The sequence below is a fragment of the Eulemur rufifrons genome, chromosome 9 (assembly GCF_041146395.1).
Source record: "Eulemur rufifrons isolate Redbay chromosome 9, OSU_ERuf_1, whole genome shotgun sequence".
Lineage (NCBI taxonomy): Eukaryota > Metazoa > Chordata > Mammalia > Primates > Lemuridae > Eulemur > Eulemur rufifrons.
The window spans coordinates 138,760-158,475 of record NC_090991.1 but is presented as its reverse complement, the minus strand read 5'-3'; the positions used below and the strand labels follow the sequence as shown (position 1 = coordinate 158,475).

General features: G+C 47.3%; 1 protein-coding gene and 1 long non-coding RNA gene across 2 annotated transcripts in view; both read left to right on the top strand.

Moving 5' to 3' along the window:
• Positions 1-254: 254 nt before the first annotated feature.
• The window catches only part of LOC138391843 (uncharacterized), a 44,310-nt gene continuing 24,848 nt past the window's right edge, over positions 255-19,716 (top strand). Inside the window, exons 1-2 of the long non-coding RNA XR_011234875.1 lie at positions 255-357; positions 14,000-14,076. This is a non-coding gene — a long non-coding RNA (uncharacterized lncRNA). The remainder of the gene's footprint in view (positions 358-13,999; positions 14,077-19,716) is intronic.
• On the top strand, positions 9,579-11,764 carry LOC138391838 (receptor-transporting protein 5-like). Its single transcript, XM_069481844.1, has 2 exons — positions 9,579-10,018; positions 10,104-11,764. The coding sequence occupies exon 2, from the start codon at positions 10,537-10,539 to the stop codon at positions 11,461-11,463; it is 927 nt and encodes a 308-aa protein (XP_069337945.1). The 5' UTR covers positions 9,579-10,018; positions 10,104-10,536; the 3' UTR covers positions 11,464-11,764.

Below are 19,716 nucleotides of genomic sequence, written 5' to 3'. Positions count from 1 at the left end.
CCTGCTGTCCGCGGCCGCTTCCCCACAGCTGCGGCCGCCCAGCCTGCGCGGCTCCAAGGTGGGGGTGGCGCCGCCCGCCCATCCCGAGGCGGGGCCTGTCCGGGGCGGGGCCTGGATGGGGCGGGGCCTGGCTGGGCCGGCCCGGGGGCGGGGCCGGCACGGCAGCCGCCGCGGTTGCCTGATGAGGCCCCGCCCCCCGCCGCTCTGGGAGCGCGCGACGCCTCCGGGTGCGCCCGCGCACGAGTCTGGGCGGGGCGAGCGCGCCGGGAGCGCAGCTGCGGGCGTGAGGGCGGCGGGAGCCGCGGAGCCGGCCAGAGAGCGGCGCTGCGGGAGCGGGCGGCCGAGACAGAGGTGACGGTGAGTGCGGCGCCGGCCCCGCGCCTCGCCCTCTCGGGCCCTTGGGCGGCGGCCTGAAGCCCCGAACCGCGGTGCCCGGGGGCTCCGCCGTGAGCGCCGCCCGTGGGCTCCGGGCCGAGCCGGCGCCTCCGTTTCCAGCTTCGGGCGAGGTCCCTTCCCCGAGGACCCGCCCTTTGGGCTTCGTCCCTTCGTCCCTTCCTCAGAGGGACCCGAACTCAGCTCGGAATTCAGGCAGGCGGGCGACCGAGGCGCCCACCGCCCGCCGCGGTAAAGCGGAAACGCAGACCCCTCCCCCCAACTTGACGGGTCTGGCGGTCGCCAGGGTGGCGCGAGGGGTGGGCGGGGACCCGGGCTCCGGAGCCGGACTGTCGCCCGAGGCGCCCGGCGCGTCCCGCCCGCGGTCCCGCAGCGGAGCTCGCTGGGCTCGGAGCGGAAGCCCCGGCCGCCTCCTCGGAGGAGGAGCGCGGACGACTCTCACAGGTGGTTTCACCGGCTGTGGCTCCTGGTTGTGATTTTGGGTCCCGGGTGTGGTCGGCAGCGGCTCGCTGATGCGGCTTTAACGGCTGAAAAAGCGCCCCAATCCACTGACTTAATGTGTGCAAGAAACGGTGTTGAGATTCCTTATTACCTTGCCATTCTTTTAAATGATAAGGCTTCGTAGAGGAATTCGGTGGTGGTGTGCAGTTTGCAAACGCAAACGTTAAAGGGCTTGGAATACAGTAGATGCTCATTAAAATATTTGTTGAACGAATGAATCTGGAAGCATCAGACAAAGCTGGTCTCACATCTAGGAAAATTTAGGCACATACCCTTTTGACTAAGATTAAGGAAAAAACGTTGGCAAAAAACATGTAGTTTTGTTTCTATGCTTGTTTTGGATTTTTACCCAATCTGTGCCTACTTTGGAACCATCAGTTGTTACTCTCAGTACTACTAACATAGAAAGTAAGTTTGAAAAGTGAATTTTTTATTTTGAGGAAAGTTGGTATCCATTATCTATTTCTTAAAAACAGGCTTTATTTCTCATTTTCTTTAAAAATAATGGAGAACATAAAGATGGCGCTGGGATTGTATTTTGAGCCCCAGCTTTATTTTTCATTGTGAATAAAGTTGTTTATGTGTTTTTGAGGGACTGCTATGGTCTTGAGTTTCATTTCCATCAAGGGAGAACTGTAAATTGAAGGAGGAAAAAAAAACTAATGTTGCACTAATACAATTCAACATTACCATTTACTCAAGAGATAGTCATTAAACATCTCTTATGTGCTGAGATCTGTGCTGAGCGGTGTTTCTGGGGCCGAACAAAACTCACAATAATCCTTTTCTAAAACGAGCATAAAGTTCTTTCTTATAATTGATGTTGCAAGTGGAGACTGTCTTCAACCCCTAGTGTCTGCTTTAAATTGGGAAAGGTGGCAGGTGAACTGCAGGAACTGTAAATTCATAACAGTCTATTGAAAAGATAATAAGTAACTTAAGAGGGCTAAGATTACTGGGTTACACTTTCATATTGTCAGTTTAATAAAATCTATCTACATTTTAAAAAGAAGGGAGGAAGAGATTTAACAGACTGGTGTTTTTATTCTCTCTCTCTTAGTACTCTTGTACTCTCTTGTACTCTTTAGTACAGTGTATTTATTGAAAGGTCATGGACTTCTGGTTCTGTGTTCTGTAAATAATCTTTGCAACAGAAATATTTTCTATTTTTAAAAATCACTGATGATAAACATTGGATTCCTTTTCCATAAGAAACGTTTTTAAGTAAAGCACCATTTCAGGAATTTATTTTGTCCTTTTCTTTACTATTGACAGACAAATACAGTACTAACTTGGTAGTGCTGAAATTGGAAGGATTGTTAGTAATAATTTGTGGTTCCATATATGGACTTTACCTGTAGTTTTACAACTGATGAAACTGCTTATTAAAAAGAAGATGAAATTTTTAGTATTGCATTTATTCCAAGGTTGCATTGCCCATTTTTATCTTATTTATATATGTTTAAAACAATATTTGGCCTCCTCAGCAGTCTGAGTTAATGTACTCCAAAGCCAATCTTGATCTTTACAAAATAATGTAGATTACCAATGATTTTTGCAGCTAGCTTTTGAATTTTGGTGGACCCTTTTGACTTGTCGATGCTTGTAGTAGTTTCTACATTGTGGAAAGTAATGTATACGTTCAAGTAGAAGTTTTAGATTTTAGACTTGCTGGCTATTAGCTCTTTGTGATTGTTGTTCCTAGGAATAGGAAGGGAAGGAATCCCTCAAATTTTAGTGGAAGAGAGTTGTGATAGTTTTTCTTTAAATGTGTATTTCTTGGAGGAAGAAATGTGTATTTCTTGACAATTTACCACTCTCAGTCTGGTGTTGATAAGAAATCTAATAGCGATGATAAAGAACAATGTAAGCAGGCTGTCATATGTTAAATAAAAAGTGCCTGGCATTTTTTTTTTTTTTTTTTTTTTTTTGGATAAGCACATCATCAGAATTCTTGACAATCAACAGCATTGAGACATGTTCAAATAATTTTTCCAAGAAATCAGGATTCATAATGAATATTTTTTGTACTTCAGAAAACACTGTAGGTGTTTTTAAGGTATTATTCCTGTGTTGGAGTAGTTCATAATGTTTTGAGGCTGAGTAAATTCCAGGATTATCCTATTTTATGATTGTTGGAATATTTGAAATGTTGGTGTTTTCTTCATCGAGGTAGATGTGTCTGCTGGGGGGGGGGTGTGCTTGATTTTTTTGTAAGACCCTGCAGAGTGATCTAGAAGGAATTTGTTTTCTCTCAGATGCAATTAATCAAGTGATTAAGAATGATGCTAACAAGGCATTTGCAGCTGTGCCCATGTTTGCCTGTGTAGATTGTGGAATTAGCATTTGTAGAAAACATTTTTGAATTTTAAAATTTTTATTTCAATGCTTATATAACAAATTTCTCACGTTTATTGTGTAGTATAGGTTGCTATTATGTTTTTAATTCCCAGTTGTCTTTTTAAAAATCATGAAAATCTTTAGATTTCTAATCTGTTTTAGGATGAATCTGGGATTATTTTTAAGGTTTTATAAGATTTTTCACTCACAATGAATCATGCTTATTGGTTTTTATATATTGTAGTTTTTTTTTTTTTATTTTAGAGACAGGGTCTCACTCTGTCACCCATGCTGGAGTGCGGTGGCATGACTATCACTCACTGCAACCTCAGACACCTGGGCTCAAGCGATCCTCCTACCTCAGCCTCCCGAGTAGCTGGGGTAATAAGCTTGCACGGCCATGCCCGGGTAATTTTCAAAGTTTTGGTAGAGACGAGGTGTTGCTACGTTGCCGAGGCTGGTCTGGAACTCCTAGCCTCTGCGTCCGAAACTGCTGGGATTACAGGTACTGGCCACCCCACCTGGCCTGTTTTAGTGTTTTTTTTTTTTATCTCCGTTTTTATGAAACAAATATTTTAACATTTTATTGAATGTTAAATGTTAGTAATGTGTCAGAATGGGGGGCATTGTAGGTTCCCTGTGTATTCTTGAGAGGAACTGAGTGAAACGTGCTTATCCTTAATGCTTGCTTGCTAGTTAGGTGATAGCATTTGTTCTGATTTTTTTCATGCTTCCTGGAAAAACTTGGAATTTAGCATATTAAATATTGACTTGCTGCGTCAGTTCAAAGCTTAAGTGTGCTTGAATCTTTCTGTAATACTACTAAAGTATGAATGGACTAGAATTTCGTTGAGACTCGTCTGTGACTGCATCCAAATGTGGTTTCTGAATTGAAATGCCAAAAAGACTTGGTAATAAATTGTGTTTATCGTCTTTATCTTGACACTGTAAAATACCCGCAAATGTATTTCAGTCAAAATTACAGTAACACGTACTCACTCCTTTTCCTAGAATGCATTAGATGAGTCCGGATTAAATAGAGGTGACTTTGAAAATGACTAAATGGTGAGCCCTGATATCTCTGTTTTGTTGCTTGCCCGCTTAGAAACTCACGCTAAGATTTCTTATGACATCTTCCATGATCAAATTTTGTACTTGTACTCAAACCTAAAATGACTGTTGTTCTATTTGACGTAATAATTTGCTTTCACTTTTTTGCTTAGTAAAGCAAAAATGAATTTCTGCTACATCTAGCATTGTGTATATTTTATACCTTACACGTAGTGGGAATTTATGGGTATCTGTGGAACTAGTATGGTCAGTGGATGGGACTTGGTAAGGCTAAGCAGAAAACAGTTTTCACTGTGCCTTCAGACCCTCTATAGATTCAGTCTCTACCTCTGGATGAGCTCTTAGTAAGATCAGATAACTTTTCCAGTAACTTCCAGGTAATAAAAACTCTTGTGGTCACTTGTCATTCGTAATCTTATTTTAGTCATTAGGAGGTGCAGTTCAGTATAATCAGTGTTGAGACGCTCACACAATTCTGAACTCTTCTTTGGTTCCCACTGTTTCAGACCTAGAAGCCTGCTTTGGAGGAAGATTCCTACTGGATTTCTCTTTTTACTTTGCCAGATTCTCTTCAGTATGACATCCTCGCCTGCTCAGGGTCCACCTCAGTGGGGGAAAGGGATCGAGGGGAAAGGTATGGTTTATTTTAGCTCATCTGATTGCGATCTGGCATTTTTGCCTCCTGGGTTGAACACGTTGTTCAAAGCTGACACCCTAGGACTGCTGGAAATAGTTTTCTGGAGAATTCTATGTCTGGGACCCCCAGCTACAATTCCCGTGAAATAATTCTCTATCTTTAATTTCGCTTCCCAGCTTTCCTCATCTGCAGGCCCACTTTGCCCAGGGTGACGTTGTGCTTTAGTGTTTAAGGTAGTTCTATAACATTTTAACCAGAACTGCCCATACTTTACTAAGGATATTTCATTGGGCATAATTCCACTGGGGCTTCCGCATCCTCTATTTCCAACTTCTGTCAGATACAGTAGACCCTCTGTGTCTGTGGGTTCCACATGTGAGGATTCAACCAACTGTGGATCAAAAACACTGAACCCTGTCTCTAAAAAAAGGACAAATTTAAAAACTACAGGATAACAGCTACTTAATGGCATTGACATATAAGTAATCTAGAGATGCTTTAAAGTCTATGGATATGTATAGGTTATATGCAAACACCTACCCATTTTATATCTGGTACTTGAGCATCTGGGGATTTTGGTATGGTGGGGTTCCATGAACCAAACCCCCGTGGGACAACTGTAACCCCCCTTGACAGTACTTCTGTCCGTTTGGGACCTGCAGTCCATTGCTTCTGCCACCTCTGTACTGTCCCCCTTCCTGCACATCTTTACTTGAATATTTTCCCTGCCTTGAAGCCATGGTCCACTATTATAATCTCTCCCTTTCATGCGCCCTCAGTTCCATGTAGGGCGCTCCTCCATTGCACTCTCCTGGCCAGCCCTCCACCCCACACCGTTTACATGCAGTTCTCCGTCCGGTTCAGCCTGCACCTGGGCAGTAGACCGTGCTCTGAGGAAAACACAGCCATGCTGACCCGGGTCTCCCGTTCAGTGCCTGACCGCTGACCTCAGGAAGGCCCTTTGTGTTGCTGACAGTGGCGTAATCCCAGCACATTTCCCTGGTTGAATCACTTTAGCATTCCCCTAAAGGACTATTTTACACCTCTCTCCTCAAACCTCTACCCTTTTCTCCATTTTCATCTGATACCGTGTTTCCCGTGTGTGAAAAATGAAAGCGATCAGAAAGCGTTTCCATGTCCCTCAGGCCTCTGCCCATGCTCGTTGCATTTCCTGCTGTTCTTCACCCCGGTCTGCACGGCTGCCCTGGCGTTCTCTGCCTTCCTCCCGTCAAGGACACTGCGTTGCTTCCGTGTCCATCCCCTCGTGCATGCCAACGAGATGCGTCAGTGTGCTGTTTTTACCGGATCATTCCTGTCAGCATATAGATATATATGCAGCATATAGATACTGAAATCTCCCATCTTTAAAGTAGCTTGTTCCACACTACATCTTTCTTTCGTTACTACTCTCCAGAAAAGTTGATATTTGTGGTCTTCAGTCCTCCCTCTCTCTCTTGGATCCACTACAGTGAGGTTTTATTTATTTATTTATTTTTTTCTCTTCCATTCTACTATAGCAGCTCTTTTTTGAGGTTACTAGTGACCTCTTTGGTGAATTCCAATATCAGTGAAGATAGCAGCAGTCACAGCATTTGATGTGGTTGATAATGTTCTATTCTTTGAAACCTTCTTCCCTTTGCTTCTGGGATAGTACTGTTTATTTTCAGTTTCTTTTGCTGGTTCCTTTTCATCACTCCAACTTCTAAAAAACGAGGCAGTGTTCCAGGGATATATGTTTAGACCTCTTCTGTATTTCTATTTAGTCCCTTGTGATCTCATCTCATCTAGCTAGAATTATATATTTCTAACTAAAAATTTTATCTTTGGTCTGAATTTCTTTCCTAATCTCCAGACTTGTATGTTCATCTGCGTACTCAACATTTTCAGCTAGATGTCTAATTTAACTAGACATCTAGATCCCAAATTTAACATGTCACAACTGAACAACTCATCGCCTCCTTCTTCTCTCCCACCCATTCCAATAATTGTTTCCATTCCAGTCTTCCTCATCTTTTAAATGTCCACTCCCTCTTTCAGTTTCTCTGGCCCCAAACCACATAGACGTCTCGACTCCTTTCCTTCTGATACTCCCCCATCTAATTCAAATAATTATCACGAAAGTACATTCTTTATCTACTTTAAAGGCTGCCTTAACTATACGTGGAAGCACAATTTGCTGCCACCGCTGTAGGCAACCGTAACCTCTTGCTTGTGTTATTTTCATAGTCACTCGTCTCCCCGCTGCTTCTGTACTTTTCTATTCTCAACGCAGCAACCAGGGTGATCCTTTTAACGTGAAAGTCTGATTATTTCACTCCTGTGTTCAAACCGTTCCGTGGCTTTCTGAAAGTAAAAGCCAGAATATTTACTGTGCCTATAAGAGCCTCCGTTGATCCGTACCTCCTGCCTCTCTGGTTTTGTGTCCTACACAATCAGGTTTCTCCTTGGCTTCCTCTACTCTGGCCCCCAGGCATCCTCCAGGTTTCTTGAACCTGCCAAGCACAGTCTTGCTTTCGTGCCCTCAGGGATAGAGGATTGTTTTATATATTCACTGCAGAGTCCCCAGGACGGTGGCTGGCTCACGATGGGCACTCAGAGTTCCTGAACGAATGGCTGCTTGTCTTGTTACTCCTGATTCTGGTTACAGCCCTATGTGCATGTTTCTATAACGAAAGTGTTTGAACTTCCCCTCAAACGGTATAGTCCTATAAGAATGAAGTAGAAACAGCTTTAGATACAAGAATATAAAGTAAGTTTCCAGTCAACTTTTGTGTATGGGAAGTGAAAATACACAGTGAAATGGTAAGGGACAGAGGAGGTAGGAAAGGAATGAAGAGAGCTAAGGCAAATGAAATAAAGAAGAGGAAAACCTGGTTTGGAAATAGGGTGACAACATGTAAAAAATTTATTTTGGGCTTGCCCCATATTTCTTTCCAGTTACATTTCTTGAGTTCTGAGTGTTGGTGATTTTCATGGACTAGACACTTCCAGTTGGACTATACTGTACCCTTCTTTTTATCAGGGATGTAGGCTCAGGTGAGATCAGGAGCCAAAACTTCATTGTTCTCCTGTGTTTTGCTCAACTCTTTTTGTTAGAAAAGAGGAGAAATTACTGAGAAAGCCTAATGGTATTCTTAGCAGTTTTCATTTTTTTTTTTTTTTTTTTTTGTAGAAACCTCCAATAGAAGTCTCATAGTTTTGGGGAGGGATTTTCAGTGTACAAAAATGTATTGGTATGCCTGTCCTCTTGGTACCGTGCCGCCTATTTAGTCCCCCCTTAAAAAAGGAGAGGAATATAAGTACATTCATTGTTTTGCACGGTAAACTAGCAGCTAGCTAAGATAATCACAAGTTTATTGAGTAGTATTAAATGCATATGCTTATTTGTGCTCTTAAAGGAAAAAAAAAAAAAGAAAAATGCTTGTACAGACTTCAATGCATAGTCTAAAAATGGAGTTTAACTGATATTTAGTTGGGAAATGAGAGCGCAAGGGGAATTAATAACATGCAGATTCTTAGTATTTCATTCTGCTGAGACAAGATTTTTTTTCTTTTAGCCATTTTCCCCCTGAGCTGTAGGTCTCATTTCCTGTTGGTTGATAAAAAAAAAAAAAAAAAAAAAAAATCTTTTAGCTAAATTGTGGAAATGAGTAGCTTGGTAGTTCCTGAATGAATAAATAATTTTATGTGCAAGTGTAAATTCTCCTCAAACCAGTCTACAGAGTTTCCTTTTTTTGTGCAATATACAAAAATTTGTCTTTATTGACTTGTGGGACTTTTATGTGGCCATAATGTAGACTTGGTTTTCATGGCTACAGGGAGTGTGGGTGTGTATGTGTGTGCATATTTCTTTACAGTTTTCGTAATATGAGCATGTAATTTAGACTGATATGCTATATTTTACTTTAACTCCTAATTACTAATTTGAACAAAAATCAGATTTGGTATTATAGTTTTCTTTCACGTTAACATAAACATGACCTTTATACTTCTTAAAAAGTCTATTTACATACCAAATAAAATGATTTTGGATGACACACAAGCAGTGTTTTCCTATGGTTCTGAAATAATCCTAGCCTGAACAACATAGTGAATCTATTTTATAGACTAATTGGGTCATCTTCATTAGAATTCCACATTGACGTACTTGGATTCATATGTTAGCATTTCACGTATGAAGTAACCATCTTGGGTTAATAAGATCCTTATTTCTGAGCTGGTGTGTAGTCCTACCAGTAAGTTTATTTCAGCTATAGGCACGGTTTTCTGTTTTTTCTTTTTTTTTTAAAGAGACACGGTTTTGCTCTGTTGCCCAGGCTGGAGTGTAGTGGTGTGATCATAACTCCTGGGATTGCTGTGGCTAGCTGCTAGTTTACCGTGCAAAACGATAAATGTACTTATACTCCTCTCCTTTTTTAAGGGGGGACTAAATAGGCGGCACGGTACCAAGAGGACAGGCATTCCAATACATTTTTGTGCACTGAAAATCCCTCCCTAAATCTAGGAGACTTCTGTTGGAGGTTTTTACATTGGCGATCTCCTGCCATTGCTTCTTGAGTAGCTGGGACCACAGGCGTGTACCACCGTGCCCAGCTGAGCAGATTTTTTTTTTAGAGATGGGGTCTTGCTGTGTTGCCCAGGCTGGTCTTGAATTCCTGGGCTCAGGAGATCTTCTTGCCTCTCACGACCTCTCAGACATTCTCACCTTTGCTCATTAGACTCTACCCAAGATAGTCTGTTCAATTTTTCAAACATGCCATGCTTGGTCTTGCCTTAGGACTTTTACACTAGTCATTGCCTTTGTCTGAATGGTCTTTCCCAGATCTTGAGCCTGGCCCCTTAACTTTAAGGTCTCAGCTTAAATATCACCTAACTCACCACGCAGTTTAAAATCGCTTCCCCACTACTGTTTTAATTTCTTCATGGCATTTCTCAGTCCTTGAAATTATGTATTTTTATGTATATTTCTTATGAGAGCAGGGACCTCCTTTGTCTTGTTCCCTGCTGTCCACAATGCCCAGAATGCTACCTGGCACCAAACAGGTGTGCAGTCAAGTGTTGAATGGATGAAACCAGGTACCGGTCTCATTGGTTCTTTGTTATGAATGACTTTACTGTACTAGTATTTTAAACTGTCAACAGCATATTTCTTCTAACCTAGGGAAGACAGCAACTGGATCAATCAGACAAAAGCCTGGTTTTAGAAAAGGGTGGGACAGTTTGGGAACTGCTCTGATCCTCAGCGTGTTCCGTGGAGCCAGTGGTGTGCTGGAGTTGGTGAGGTGCCTGCGTCGCCAGGGCCACGGCCCCGCCCACGCCCAGCAGCGGCCCCACAGCCGAGTGCGCCAGGGGCCTCGTCACCATCTCGCTCTCTGTGTGCCAGTTCCAGAGCCCCCTCTCTGAGACCCACGACTTCCTAAGCGAGGGCGACGGCATCGTCGCTGTCCCCTTCTCCCTGGTGGACACGGACGTGGACCGGGGGCTGGTCGCCCACGGCTAGCTCCCTCCCTGCAGCTGGCAGCCGGGGGGTGGGGGGGTTGGGGGGGCCGCGCGTCCTTGGCAAGGGTTCCACAGCCGCGCCCAAGGGCAAAGGCATGGCGGTGGATGTCAGAGACCCCATCTTCCGGGGCAGAGGCCGCCTCAGTGAAGTCAAGACGACCTTCGAGCTCCGGGGCTTCCTCTTCAAAGCCGGGGGCACCTCCTCCCGCCCTGTCGGTCTGGCCAGAGGCCATGGCCCCGTCTCCTGCAGCCACGGCCTCGGAGTCCTGCGGACAGCCCTGCCGACAGGGTCCTACGTTGTCAGCCTCGGGCCCGATGGGGAGAGCTCCCTCACCTTCCCCCTGTCCTTTGCCAGGGCCACTGGGGACAAGGATGCCTTCACCTGCTGCACAGAGGGCCAAGGGCAGGAGGGTGGCCGCCAGGGCCCTGCCAGCGGAGGAAACACCCCCCCCTCCCGGAGACTGCTGTGGACAGCCCCACGGCCAGCGGGGAGCACTCGGTCACACTCCCCTCCACCTTTACTGAGGACGCAGATGCCTTTGCTGGTGTTGCCCAAAGCAACGGGAAGGAGGGTGGCCACCAGGGCCTCGTCACTGCTGGTCATGACCCCTGTACGGAGACCAACGCCAGTGGCCTCACTTCCAAGGATAATGGCTCCCTGGCCGCCTGGTCCTTTCCTGATGACATCGGAGGCAGACTCTTTCATTGACGTCACCGAAGGCAGAGAGAAGGAAGATGGCAGCCAGGGCCCTGTGGGCCACCAGTCCCGCCCTCCAGCCAGTGCCCACGGCCCCGTCCGCGTCAGTGAGGGCTCCATCACCATCCCCTTCTCAGTCCTGGATGTAATTCGCGAGGGCCCCGGCCACATCGCCCACGGTCCCCAAAACAATGGCTTGGTCACCTACAGCTATTACGGGAAGGGACGGCTGAGGTCCAGGCTCGGCAAGTCCAGCCGTGGCAGCCGCAGAGAGGCAGACCTCCGCTCTGGCCGCGCCTGCCGAAGGCCACGTGCTGAGCCCTAGGAAGACGTGTGGATCTGGGTTTCCACGACCCTCTGTGTCCTCTGGCTGCTGTGCATGTGCAGACTGAATCCCGGCATCTTCCCCCGGCAGGTGTGACACCTCCAGCTGTGCCTGCCCTCTGCCCCCCAGCAGGTGCTGCTGAGCGAAGCCACCTCTGAGCGCCCCCACCCCGCCAGCAAGCCCGGGCCCCAGCCCCCTCCTCCCACCTCTTGCCTTATGGTGGCTTTGTGGGTGTCTGTTGTGATTGTCCTTTGAGCTGCACCTGTGTGTTCCGAGAGCTTTTCTGTGTGTGTAACCCCAATAAAACAAAACAGACCCAAGTGTGTAGCTCTCCATCCAAGGGGACTGCGGCCACCGCCTGAGCTGGGAGGAGCGTCATGGGCTCATCCTCCCCGTCTCTGGTGCATCTTCCCTCAGTCCTTGCAGGGAGCCCCCCGCCCCGTGCCCAGCACTTCTTCCTCCCAAGAGGGCTTCCCCTTGGGGAGTCCTGAATTCCTGGTCACGTGTACGTCCTGGGACGGGACAGGACGCTGTGGCTGGCAGGTGCAAGTTAACATCCTTTCTGTGTTGACCCATGCGGTTATCCGGGACAGGCCACCTGCCCCGCTCTGGGACTGATTAACGTCCCGAGCCGAGATGTGGTTGGTAAGCCTTTCCCTGCTCCCTCCAGCTTTCGGGGAAGGAGCCGCAGGAGGGCCCAGAGACGTCTGGGTTTCAGAAATGCCACACAGTGCAGAGGACACATTTATAAGAGCCCAGTTTCCATCTCCGAGGAGCAGGGAGCTGTGGGGAAACATACTGTCTCAGCCAGGCAGGGACCTGACCGGAGCCACAGCCGTGGCCTGTCACCCTGTCCCTTCCCTCCCGGGGCAGGGCCGGCCCCAAGGCTCCGACCTTGGGTCCGAGATGTGGGTGACCTTGAGGTCTGCTGAGGGACTTGGGAAGCCTCGCTCTGCAGAGGGAAACCTTCATCCTTTGTCGAGAGCAGAGAAGATTCTCCCTGTTGGGCTGGCCTGAACCGCACGGGTGTGTGTGCTGAGTCGTAGCGCGGAGGGGGTGGCTCAGACGGAGACGCCGTGCCAGCTCAACGGGGCCGGCCCTGCTCACGGGGGCACTGAGGGAGACACCGGGTTGGGTTGCATCCCTCACCGGGCGTGCACTGGGCAGACGGGCTGGAGAGGGTCCCAAGGAAGGAGCCTACGTCCCTGCCCTCTCACCAGCCAGTGCAGTGTGGCAGCAGCTGCCCTCATCCTGGGGTAGGTTCGGGAATCTGCCCTGAGCCACGGACCCAGCGGGATGCGGCTGGGCAGACAGCAGCGCGCCATCTGCACCTGGCCAGGCGCTGGGGTGGGGACCTGGCGTGCGCTGGGCCTGGGAGGAGCTCCTGGTGCCCGGCAGGGGCCACAGCACCCACCTCCTCCGCCTTCTGCGGCCCGCCAGGCCACAGGGCCACCTGAAGCCTTAAACGCGGAGGAGGGAAAGGCCCCGCCTCCCGCTTCCCAGCGCTGCCTGGGCTTTCCCAGGTGGGCCCGGCGCCCCCAGCTGCACGCCCGGCTCTGGGACCCTCTGCCCGCGGCCCGGGGCGGAGCAGCCTTGGCAGGAGCTCCCGAGACCCCGCACCCCTTCCAGGCGGCCGTGGGGCCCAGCGCACCCCCAGCCCTGGGAGGGTAAGGCCGCGGGCTGAAGGCTCCGCTCCCGGGGACCCCTCAGGGCTTCCCCCCAAGTTTCGCGCGAGGCCCGACCTCCTGGGACCGCCTCCCGCCCCCCGCCCCATCCTCCACCTGACCGCCCATCCCCCATCTGCCCCTTCACACGCCAGACCCCCGCCTCCCCGGCAGCCCCTTCCCCGCCCCTCCCCGTCCTCTCCCCATCCCGGTCCTCCCGCCCCGCCCCGCCCCGCCCTCGCCCGCTGTCCGGCTGCGCCCCCGTGTGGCCGCGGGGGGAACAGCGGAGCTTCGGCGCGGGGCTGGGGAGGGGCGGACACGGGAGGGACGTGGGGGGCGGGGACGGGGCATGGTATGGTGGCTCATGCCTGTAATCTTAGCACTCTAGGAGGCTGAGGCAGGAGGATCGCTTGAGGTCAGGAGTTCGAGACCAACCTGAGCAAGAGTGAGACCCAGTCTCGACAAAAACTGGAAAGAAAAATTAGCCAGCTGTGGTGGCGTGTGCCTGTAGTCCCAGCTACTCAGGAGGCTGAGGCAGCAGGATCCCTGGAGCCCAGGAGTTGGAGGTTGCAGAGAGCTATTATGACGCCACTGCACTCTAGCCCAGGTGACAGAGCAAGACCCTGTCTCAAAGACAGAGAGAAACAAACAAACAAAAAAAATCCAAACTGTCTGTGGCTTTAAATTGCTTTGTTTTAAATCTTAAAGGCTAAATTAAATATGTAAGGAGAGTGTTATGAATATAATATTGACCAAATTAACTAATAGAAATTGAAACCAAGAGGAAATTTAAAATACAAAACGGGTCATTTTTTTGTTGCTTTACACTTTTTATTATCTCAGGGAATTTAAAAATTTTTCATTTATTCTAGGCACTTGGGTACATCAGTTGAACAAAACAGACAAAAATCCCAGCTTCTGCCGGCGAAGCCCAGAGAGACACTAAAAGGTAAACACGTAAAATAAATACAGTCATACCTCAGAATCTTTAGGGGATTGGTTCCAGGATCCCCACCAATACCAAAATCTGTGGATGCTCAAGTCCCTAATATAAAATGGCATAATATATAACTCATATGTATCCTCCTGTATACTTCAAATGATCTCTACATTACTTACAATACCAAGTACAATGTAAATGCTATATAAATAGTTGTTATACTGTATTTCTTGTGTTATTTAATTATTTTCCTGAATATTTTTGATCTGCGGTTAGTTGAATCTGTGAATGCCTAACCATAGGTCCGGAAAGCTGACCATAGAGATCGCTACCAGGTGTGAAGTGTCATGGGAAGAAAAGAAAAAGAATGAAGTAGGAAGGATTGAGAATTGGTGTCTGGCGGTTGCAATTTTAAATACCTGGCTCAGGCTAAGTATCAACGCTAAGTGACATTTCCTTGTGAGAGGAGATTCCGGCTGTTTTGACAGTAAACGGGGTAGATGATGGGCAGGGAGGCCCTGCGGTTTAGTAGGTCACTGAGGTATCATTGAGATGCTGGAAGTAACGCAGGTGAGAACTAGTCTGATTTATTTTGGAAGTGGAACCAACGAGCTTTCTTGGCAGATTGGAAGTGAAAATGAGAGTGTGAGAGGGACCAAGGATGACCCCAAAGTCTGTGGCCTGAGCAGCTGGCAGGATGCCCTGACACCAGCACCTGGCTCTCTCTGTCCCTTTGACCACAGGCAGAGTTTGGCGGGTCCTTTGGTGGAGTACTGGCCGCTAGACTGGGACACTGTCACGTGTCCCGACTTCTGGGACGTGTGCGATCCCGGGGAGGAGTCACAGGGGTCTGGGGCACGAACAGTTTTCGCATTGCAAATGCCAGCTGGAAGTGCCGGGCCTGAAGCCAGTGAATGACAAAACGATTCTGACTGTGACATTGAAAAAAACAATGGTGGGAGGGTTTCAGGACCTCGAGGTCTCAACTGCGACCGACAGACACCTCGCCCCCCGCCAGCTCGGCACCCCGCTTCCTCCTCAGGGCGCGGCCGCGGCCCACACCGCGCGCAGAAACCGCCCCTCCTCGGCCGGGCGGGCGCGAGCCGCAGCCGCCTGCGGGCCGGGCTGGGAAGAGGCTCCCGCGCAGGCTCGGTGGCCATCTTCCGCACGCGCTTTCCCGCGCAGGCTCCACTCCCTGCTGTCCGCGGCCGCTTCCCCACAGCAGCGGCCGCCCAGCCTGCGCGGCTCCAAGGTGGGGGTGGCGCCGCCCGCCCATCCCGAGGCGGGGCCTGGCCGGGGCGGGGCCTGGCTGGGCCGGCCCGGGGGCGGGGCCGGCACGGCAGCCGCCGCGGTTGCCTGATGAGGCCCCGCCCCCCGCCGCTCTGGGAGCGCGCGACGCCTCCGGGTGCGCCCGCGCACGAGTCTGGGCGGGGCGAGCGCGCCGGGAGCGCAGCTGCGGGCGTGAGGGCGGCGGGAGCCGCGGAGCCGGCCAGAGAGCGGCGCTGCGGGAGCGGGCGGCCGAGACAGAGGTGACGGTGAGTGCGGCGCCGGCCCCGCGCCTCGCCCTCTCGGGCCCTTGGGCGGCGGCCTGAAGCCCCGAACCGCGGTGCCCGGGGGCTCCGCCGTGAGCGCCGCCCGTGGGCTCCGGGCCGAGCCGGCGCCTCCGTTTCCAGCTTCGGGCGAGGTCCCTTCCCCGAGGACCCGCCCTTTGGGCTTCGTCCCTTCGTCCCTTCCTCAGAGGGACCCGAACTCAGCTCGGAATTCAGGCAGGCGGGCGACCGAGGCGCCCACCGCCCGCCGCGGTAAAGCGGAAACGCAGACCCCTCCCCCCAACTTGACGGGTCTGGCGGTCGCCAGGGTGGCGCGAGGGGTGGGCGGGGACCCGGGCTCCGGAGCCGGACTGTCGCCCGAGGCGCCCGGCGCGTCCCGCCCGCGGTCCCGCAGCGGAGCTCGCTGGGCTCGGAGCGGAAGCCCCGGCCGCCTCCTCGGAGGAGGAGCGCGGACGACTCTCACAGGTGGTTTCACCGGCTGTGGCTCCTGGTTGTGATTTTGGGTCCCGGGTGTGGTCGGCAGCGGCTCGCTGATGCGGCTTTAACGGCTGAAAAAGCGCCCCAATCCACTGACTTAATGTGTGCAAGAAACGGTGTTGAGATTCCTTATTACCTTGCCATTCTTTTAAATGATAAGGCTTCGTAGAGGAATTCGGTGGTGGTGTGCAGTTTGCAAACGCAAACGTTAAAGGGCTTGGAATACAGTAGATGCTCATTAAAATATTTGTTGAACGAATGAATCTGGAAGCATCAGACAAAGCTGGTCTCACATCTAGGAAAATTTAGGCACATACCCTTTTGACTAAGATTAAGGAAAAAACGTTGGCAAAAAACATGTAGTTTTGTTTCTATGCTTGTTTTGGATTTTTACCCAATCTGTGCCTACTTTGGAACCATCAGTTGTTACTCTCAGTACTACTAACATAGAAAGTAAGTTTGAAAAGTGAATTTTTTATTTTGAGGAAAGTTGGTATCCATTATCTATTTCTTAAAAACAGGCTTTATTTCTCATTTTCTTTAAAAATAATGGAGAACATAAAGATGGCGCTGGGATTGTATTTTGAGCCCCAGCTTTATTTTTCATTGTGAATAAAGTTGTTTATGTGTTTTTGAGGGACTGCTATGGTCTTGAGTTTCATTTCCATCAAGGGAGAACTGTAAATTGAAGGAGGAAAAAAAAACTAATGTTGCACTAATACAATTCAACATTACCATTTACTCAAGAGATAGTCATTAAACATCTCTTATGTGCTGAGATCTGTGCTGAGCGGTGTTTCTGGGGCCGAACAAAACTCACAATAATCCTTTTCTAAAACGAGCATAAAGTTCTTTCTTATAATTGATGTTGCAAGTGGAGACTGTCTTCAACCCCTAGTGTCTGCTTTAAATTGGGAAAGGTGGCAGGTGAACTGCAGGAACTGTAAATTCATAACAGTCTATTGAAAAGATAATAAGTAACTTAAGAGGGCTAAGATTACTGGGTTACACTTTCATATTGTCAGTTTAATAAAATCTATCTACATTTTAAAAAGAAGGGAGGAAGAGATTTAACAGACTGGTGTTTTTATTCTCTCTCTCTTAGTACTCTTGTACTCTCTTGTACTCTTTAGTACAGTGTATTTATTGAAAGGTCATGGACTTCTGGTTCTGTGTTCTGTAAATAATCTTTGCAACAGAAATATTTTCTATTTTTAAAAATCACTGATGATAAACATTGGATTCCTTTTCCATAAGAAACGTTTTTAAGTAAAGCACCATTTCAGGAATTTATTTTGTCCTTTTCTTTACTATTGACAGACAAATACAGTACTAACTTGGTAGTGCTGAAATTGGAAGGATTGTTAGTAATAATTTGTGGTTCCATATATGGACTTTACCTGTAGTTTTACAACTGATGAAACTGCTTATTAAAAAGAAGATGAAATTTTTAGTATTGCATTTATTCCAAGGTTGCATTGCCCATTTTTATCTTATTTATATATGTTTAAAACAATATTTGGCCTCCTCAGCAGTCTGAGTTAATGTACTCCAAAGCCAATCTTGATCTTTACAAAATAATGTAGATTACCAATGATTTTTGCAGCTAGCTTTTGAATTTTGGTGGACCCTTTTGACTTGTCGATGCTTGTAGTAGTTTCTACATTGTGGAAAGTAATGTATACGTTCAAGTAGAAGTTTTAGATTTTAGACTTGCTGGCTATTAGCTCTTTGTGATTGTTGTTCCTAGGAATAGGAAGGGAAGGAATCCCTCAAATTTTAGTGGAAGAGAGTTGTGATAGTTTTTCTTTAAATGTGTATTTCTTGGAGGAAGAAATGTGTATTTCTTGACAATTTACCACTCTCAGTCTGGTGTTGATAAGAAATCTAATAGCGATGATAAAGAACAATGTAAGCAGGCTGTCATATGTTAAATAAAAAGTGCCTGGCATTTTTTTTTTTTTTTTTTTTTTTTTTTTTGGATAAGCACATCATCAGAATTCTTGACAATCAACAGCATTGAGACATGTTCAAATAATTTTTCCAAGAAATCAGGATTCATAATGAATATTTTTTGTACTTCAGAAAACACTGTAGGTGTTTTTAAGGTATTATTCCTGTGTTGGAGTAGTTCATAATGTTTTGAGGCTGAGTAAATTCCAGGATTATCCTATTTTATGATTGTTGGAATATTTGAAATGTTGGTGTTTTCTTCATCGAGGTAGATGTGTCTGCTGGGGGGGGGGTGTGCTTGATTTTTTTGTAAGACCCTGCAGAGTGATCTAGAAGGAATTTGTTTTCTCTCAGATGCAATTAATCAAGTGATTAAGAATGATGCTAACAAGGCATTTGCAGCTGTGCCCATGTTTGCCTGTGTAGATTGTGGAATTAGCATTTGTAGAAAACATTTTTGAATTTTAAAATTTTTATTTCAATGCTTATATAACAAATTTCTCACGTTTATTGTGTAGTATAGGTTGCTATTATGTTTTTAATTCCCAGTTGTCTTTTTAAAAATCATGAAAATCTTTAGATTTCTAATCTGTTTTAGGATGAATCTGGGATTATTTTTAAGGTTTTATAAGATTTTTCACTCACAATGAATCATGCTTATTGGTTTTTATATATTGTAGTTTTTTTTTTTTTATTTTAGAGACAGGGTCTCACTCTGTCACCCATGCTGGAGTGCGGTGGCATGACTATCACTCACTGCAACCTCAGACACCTGGGCTCAAGCGATCCTCCTACCTCAGCCTCCCGAGTAGCTGGGGTAATAAGCTTGCACGGCCATGCCCGGGTAATTTTCAAAGTTTTGGTAGAGACGAGGTGTTGCTACGTTGCCGAGGCTGGTCTGGAACTCCTAGCCTCTGCGTCCGAAACTGCTGGGATTACAGGTACTGGCCACCCCACCTGGCCTGTTTTAGTGTTTTTTTTTTTTATCTCCGTTTTTATGAAACAAATATTTTAACATTTTATTGAATGTTAAATGTTAGTAATGTGTCAGAATGGGGGGCATTGTAGGTTCCCTGTGTATTCTTGAGAGGAACTGAGTGAAACGTGCTTATCCTTAATGCTTGCTTGCTAGTTAGGTGATAGCATTTGTTCTGATTTTTTTCATGCTTCCTGGAAAAACTTGGAATTTAGCATATTAAATATTGACTTGCTGCGTCAGTTCAAAGCTTAAGTGTGCTTGAATCTTTCTGTAATACTACTAAAGTATGAATGGACTAGAATTTCGTTGAGACTCGTCTGTGACTGCATCCAAATGTGGTTTCTGAATTGAAATGCCAAAAAGACTTGGTAATAAATTGTGTTTATCGTCTTTATCTTGACACTGTAAAATACCCGCAAATGTATTTCAGTCAAAATTACAGTAACACGTACTCACTCCTTTTCCTAGAATGCATTAGATGAGTCCGGATTAAATAGAGGTGACTTTGAAAATGACTAAATGGTGAGCCCTGATATCTCTGTTTTGTTGCTTGCCCGCTTAGAAACTCACGCTAAGATTTCTTATGACATCTTCCATGATCAAATTTTGTACTTGTACTCAAACCTAAAATGACTGTTGTTCTATTTGACGTAATAATTTGCTTTCACTTTTTTGCTTAGTAAAGCAAAA

Bases quoted from the DNA above. Each gene is read 5' to 3' on its own strand.
- LOC138391838 (XM_069481844.1), top strand. From the start codon at position 10,537: ATGGCGGTGGATGTCAGAGACCCCATCTTCCGGGGCAGAGGCCGCCTC.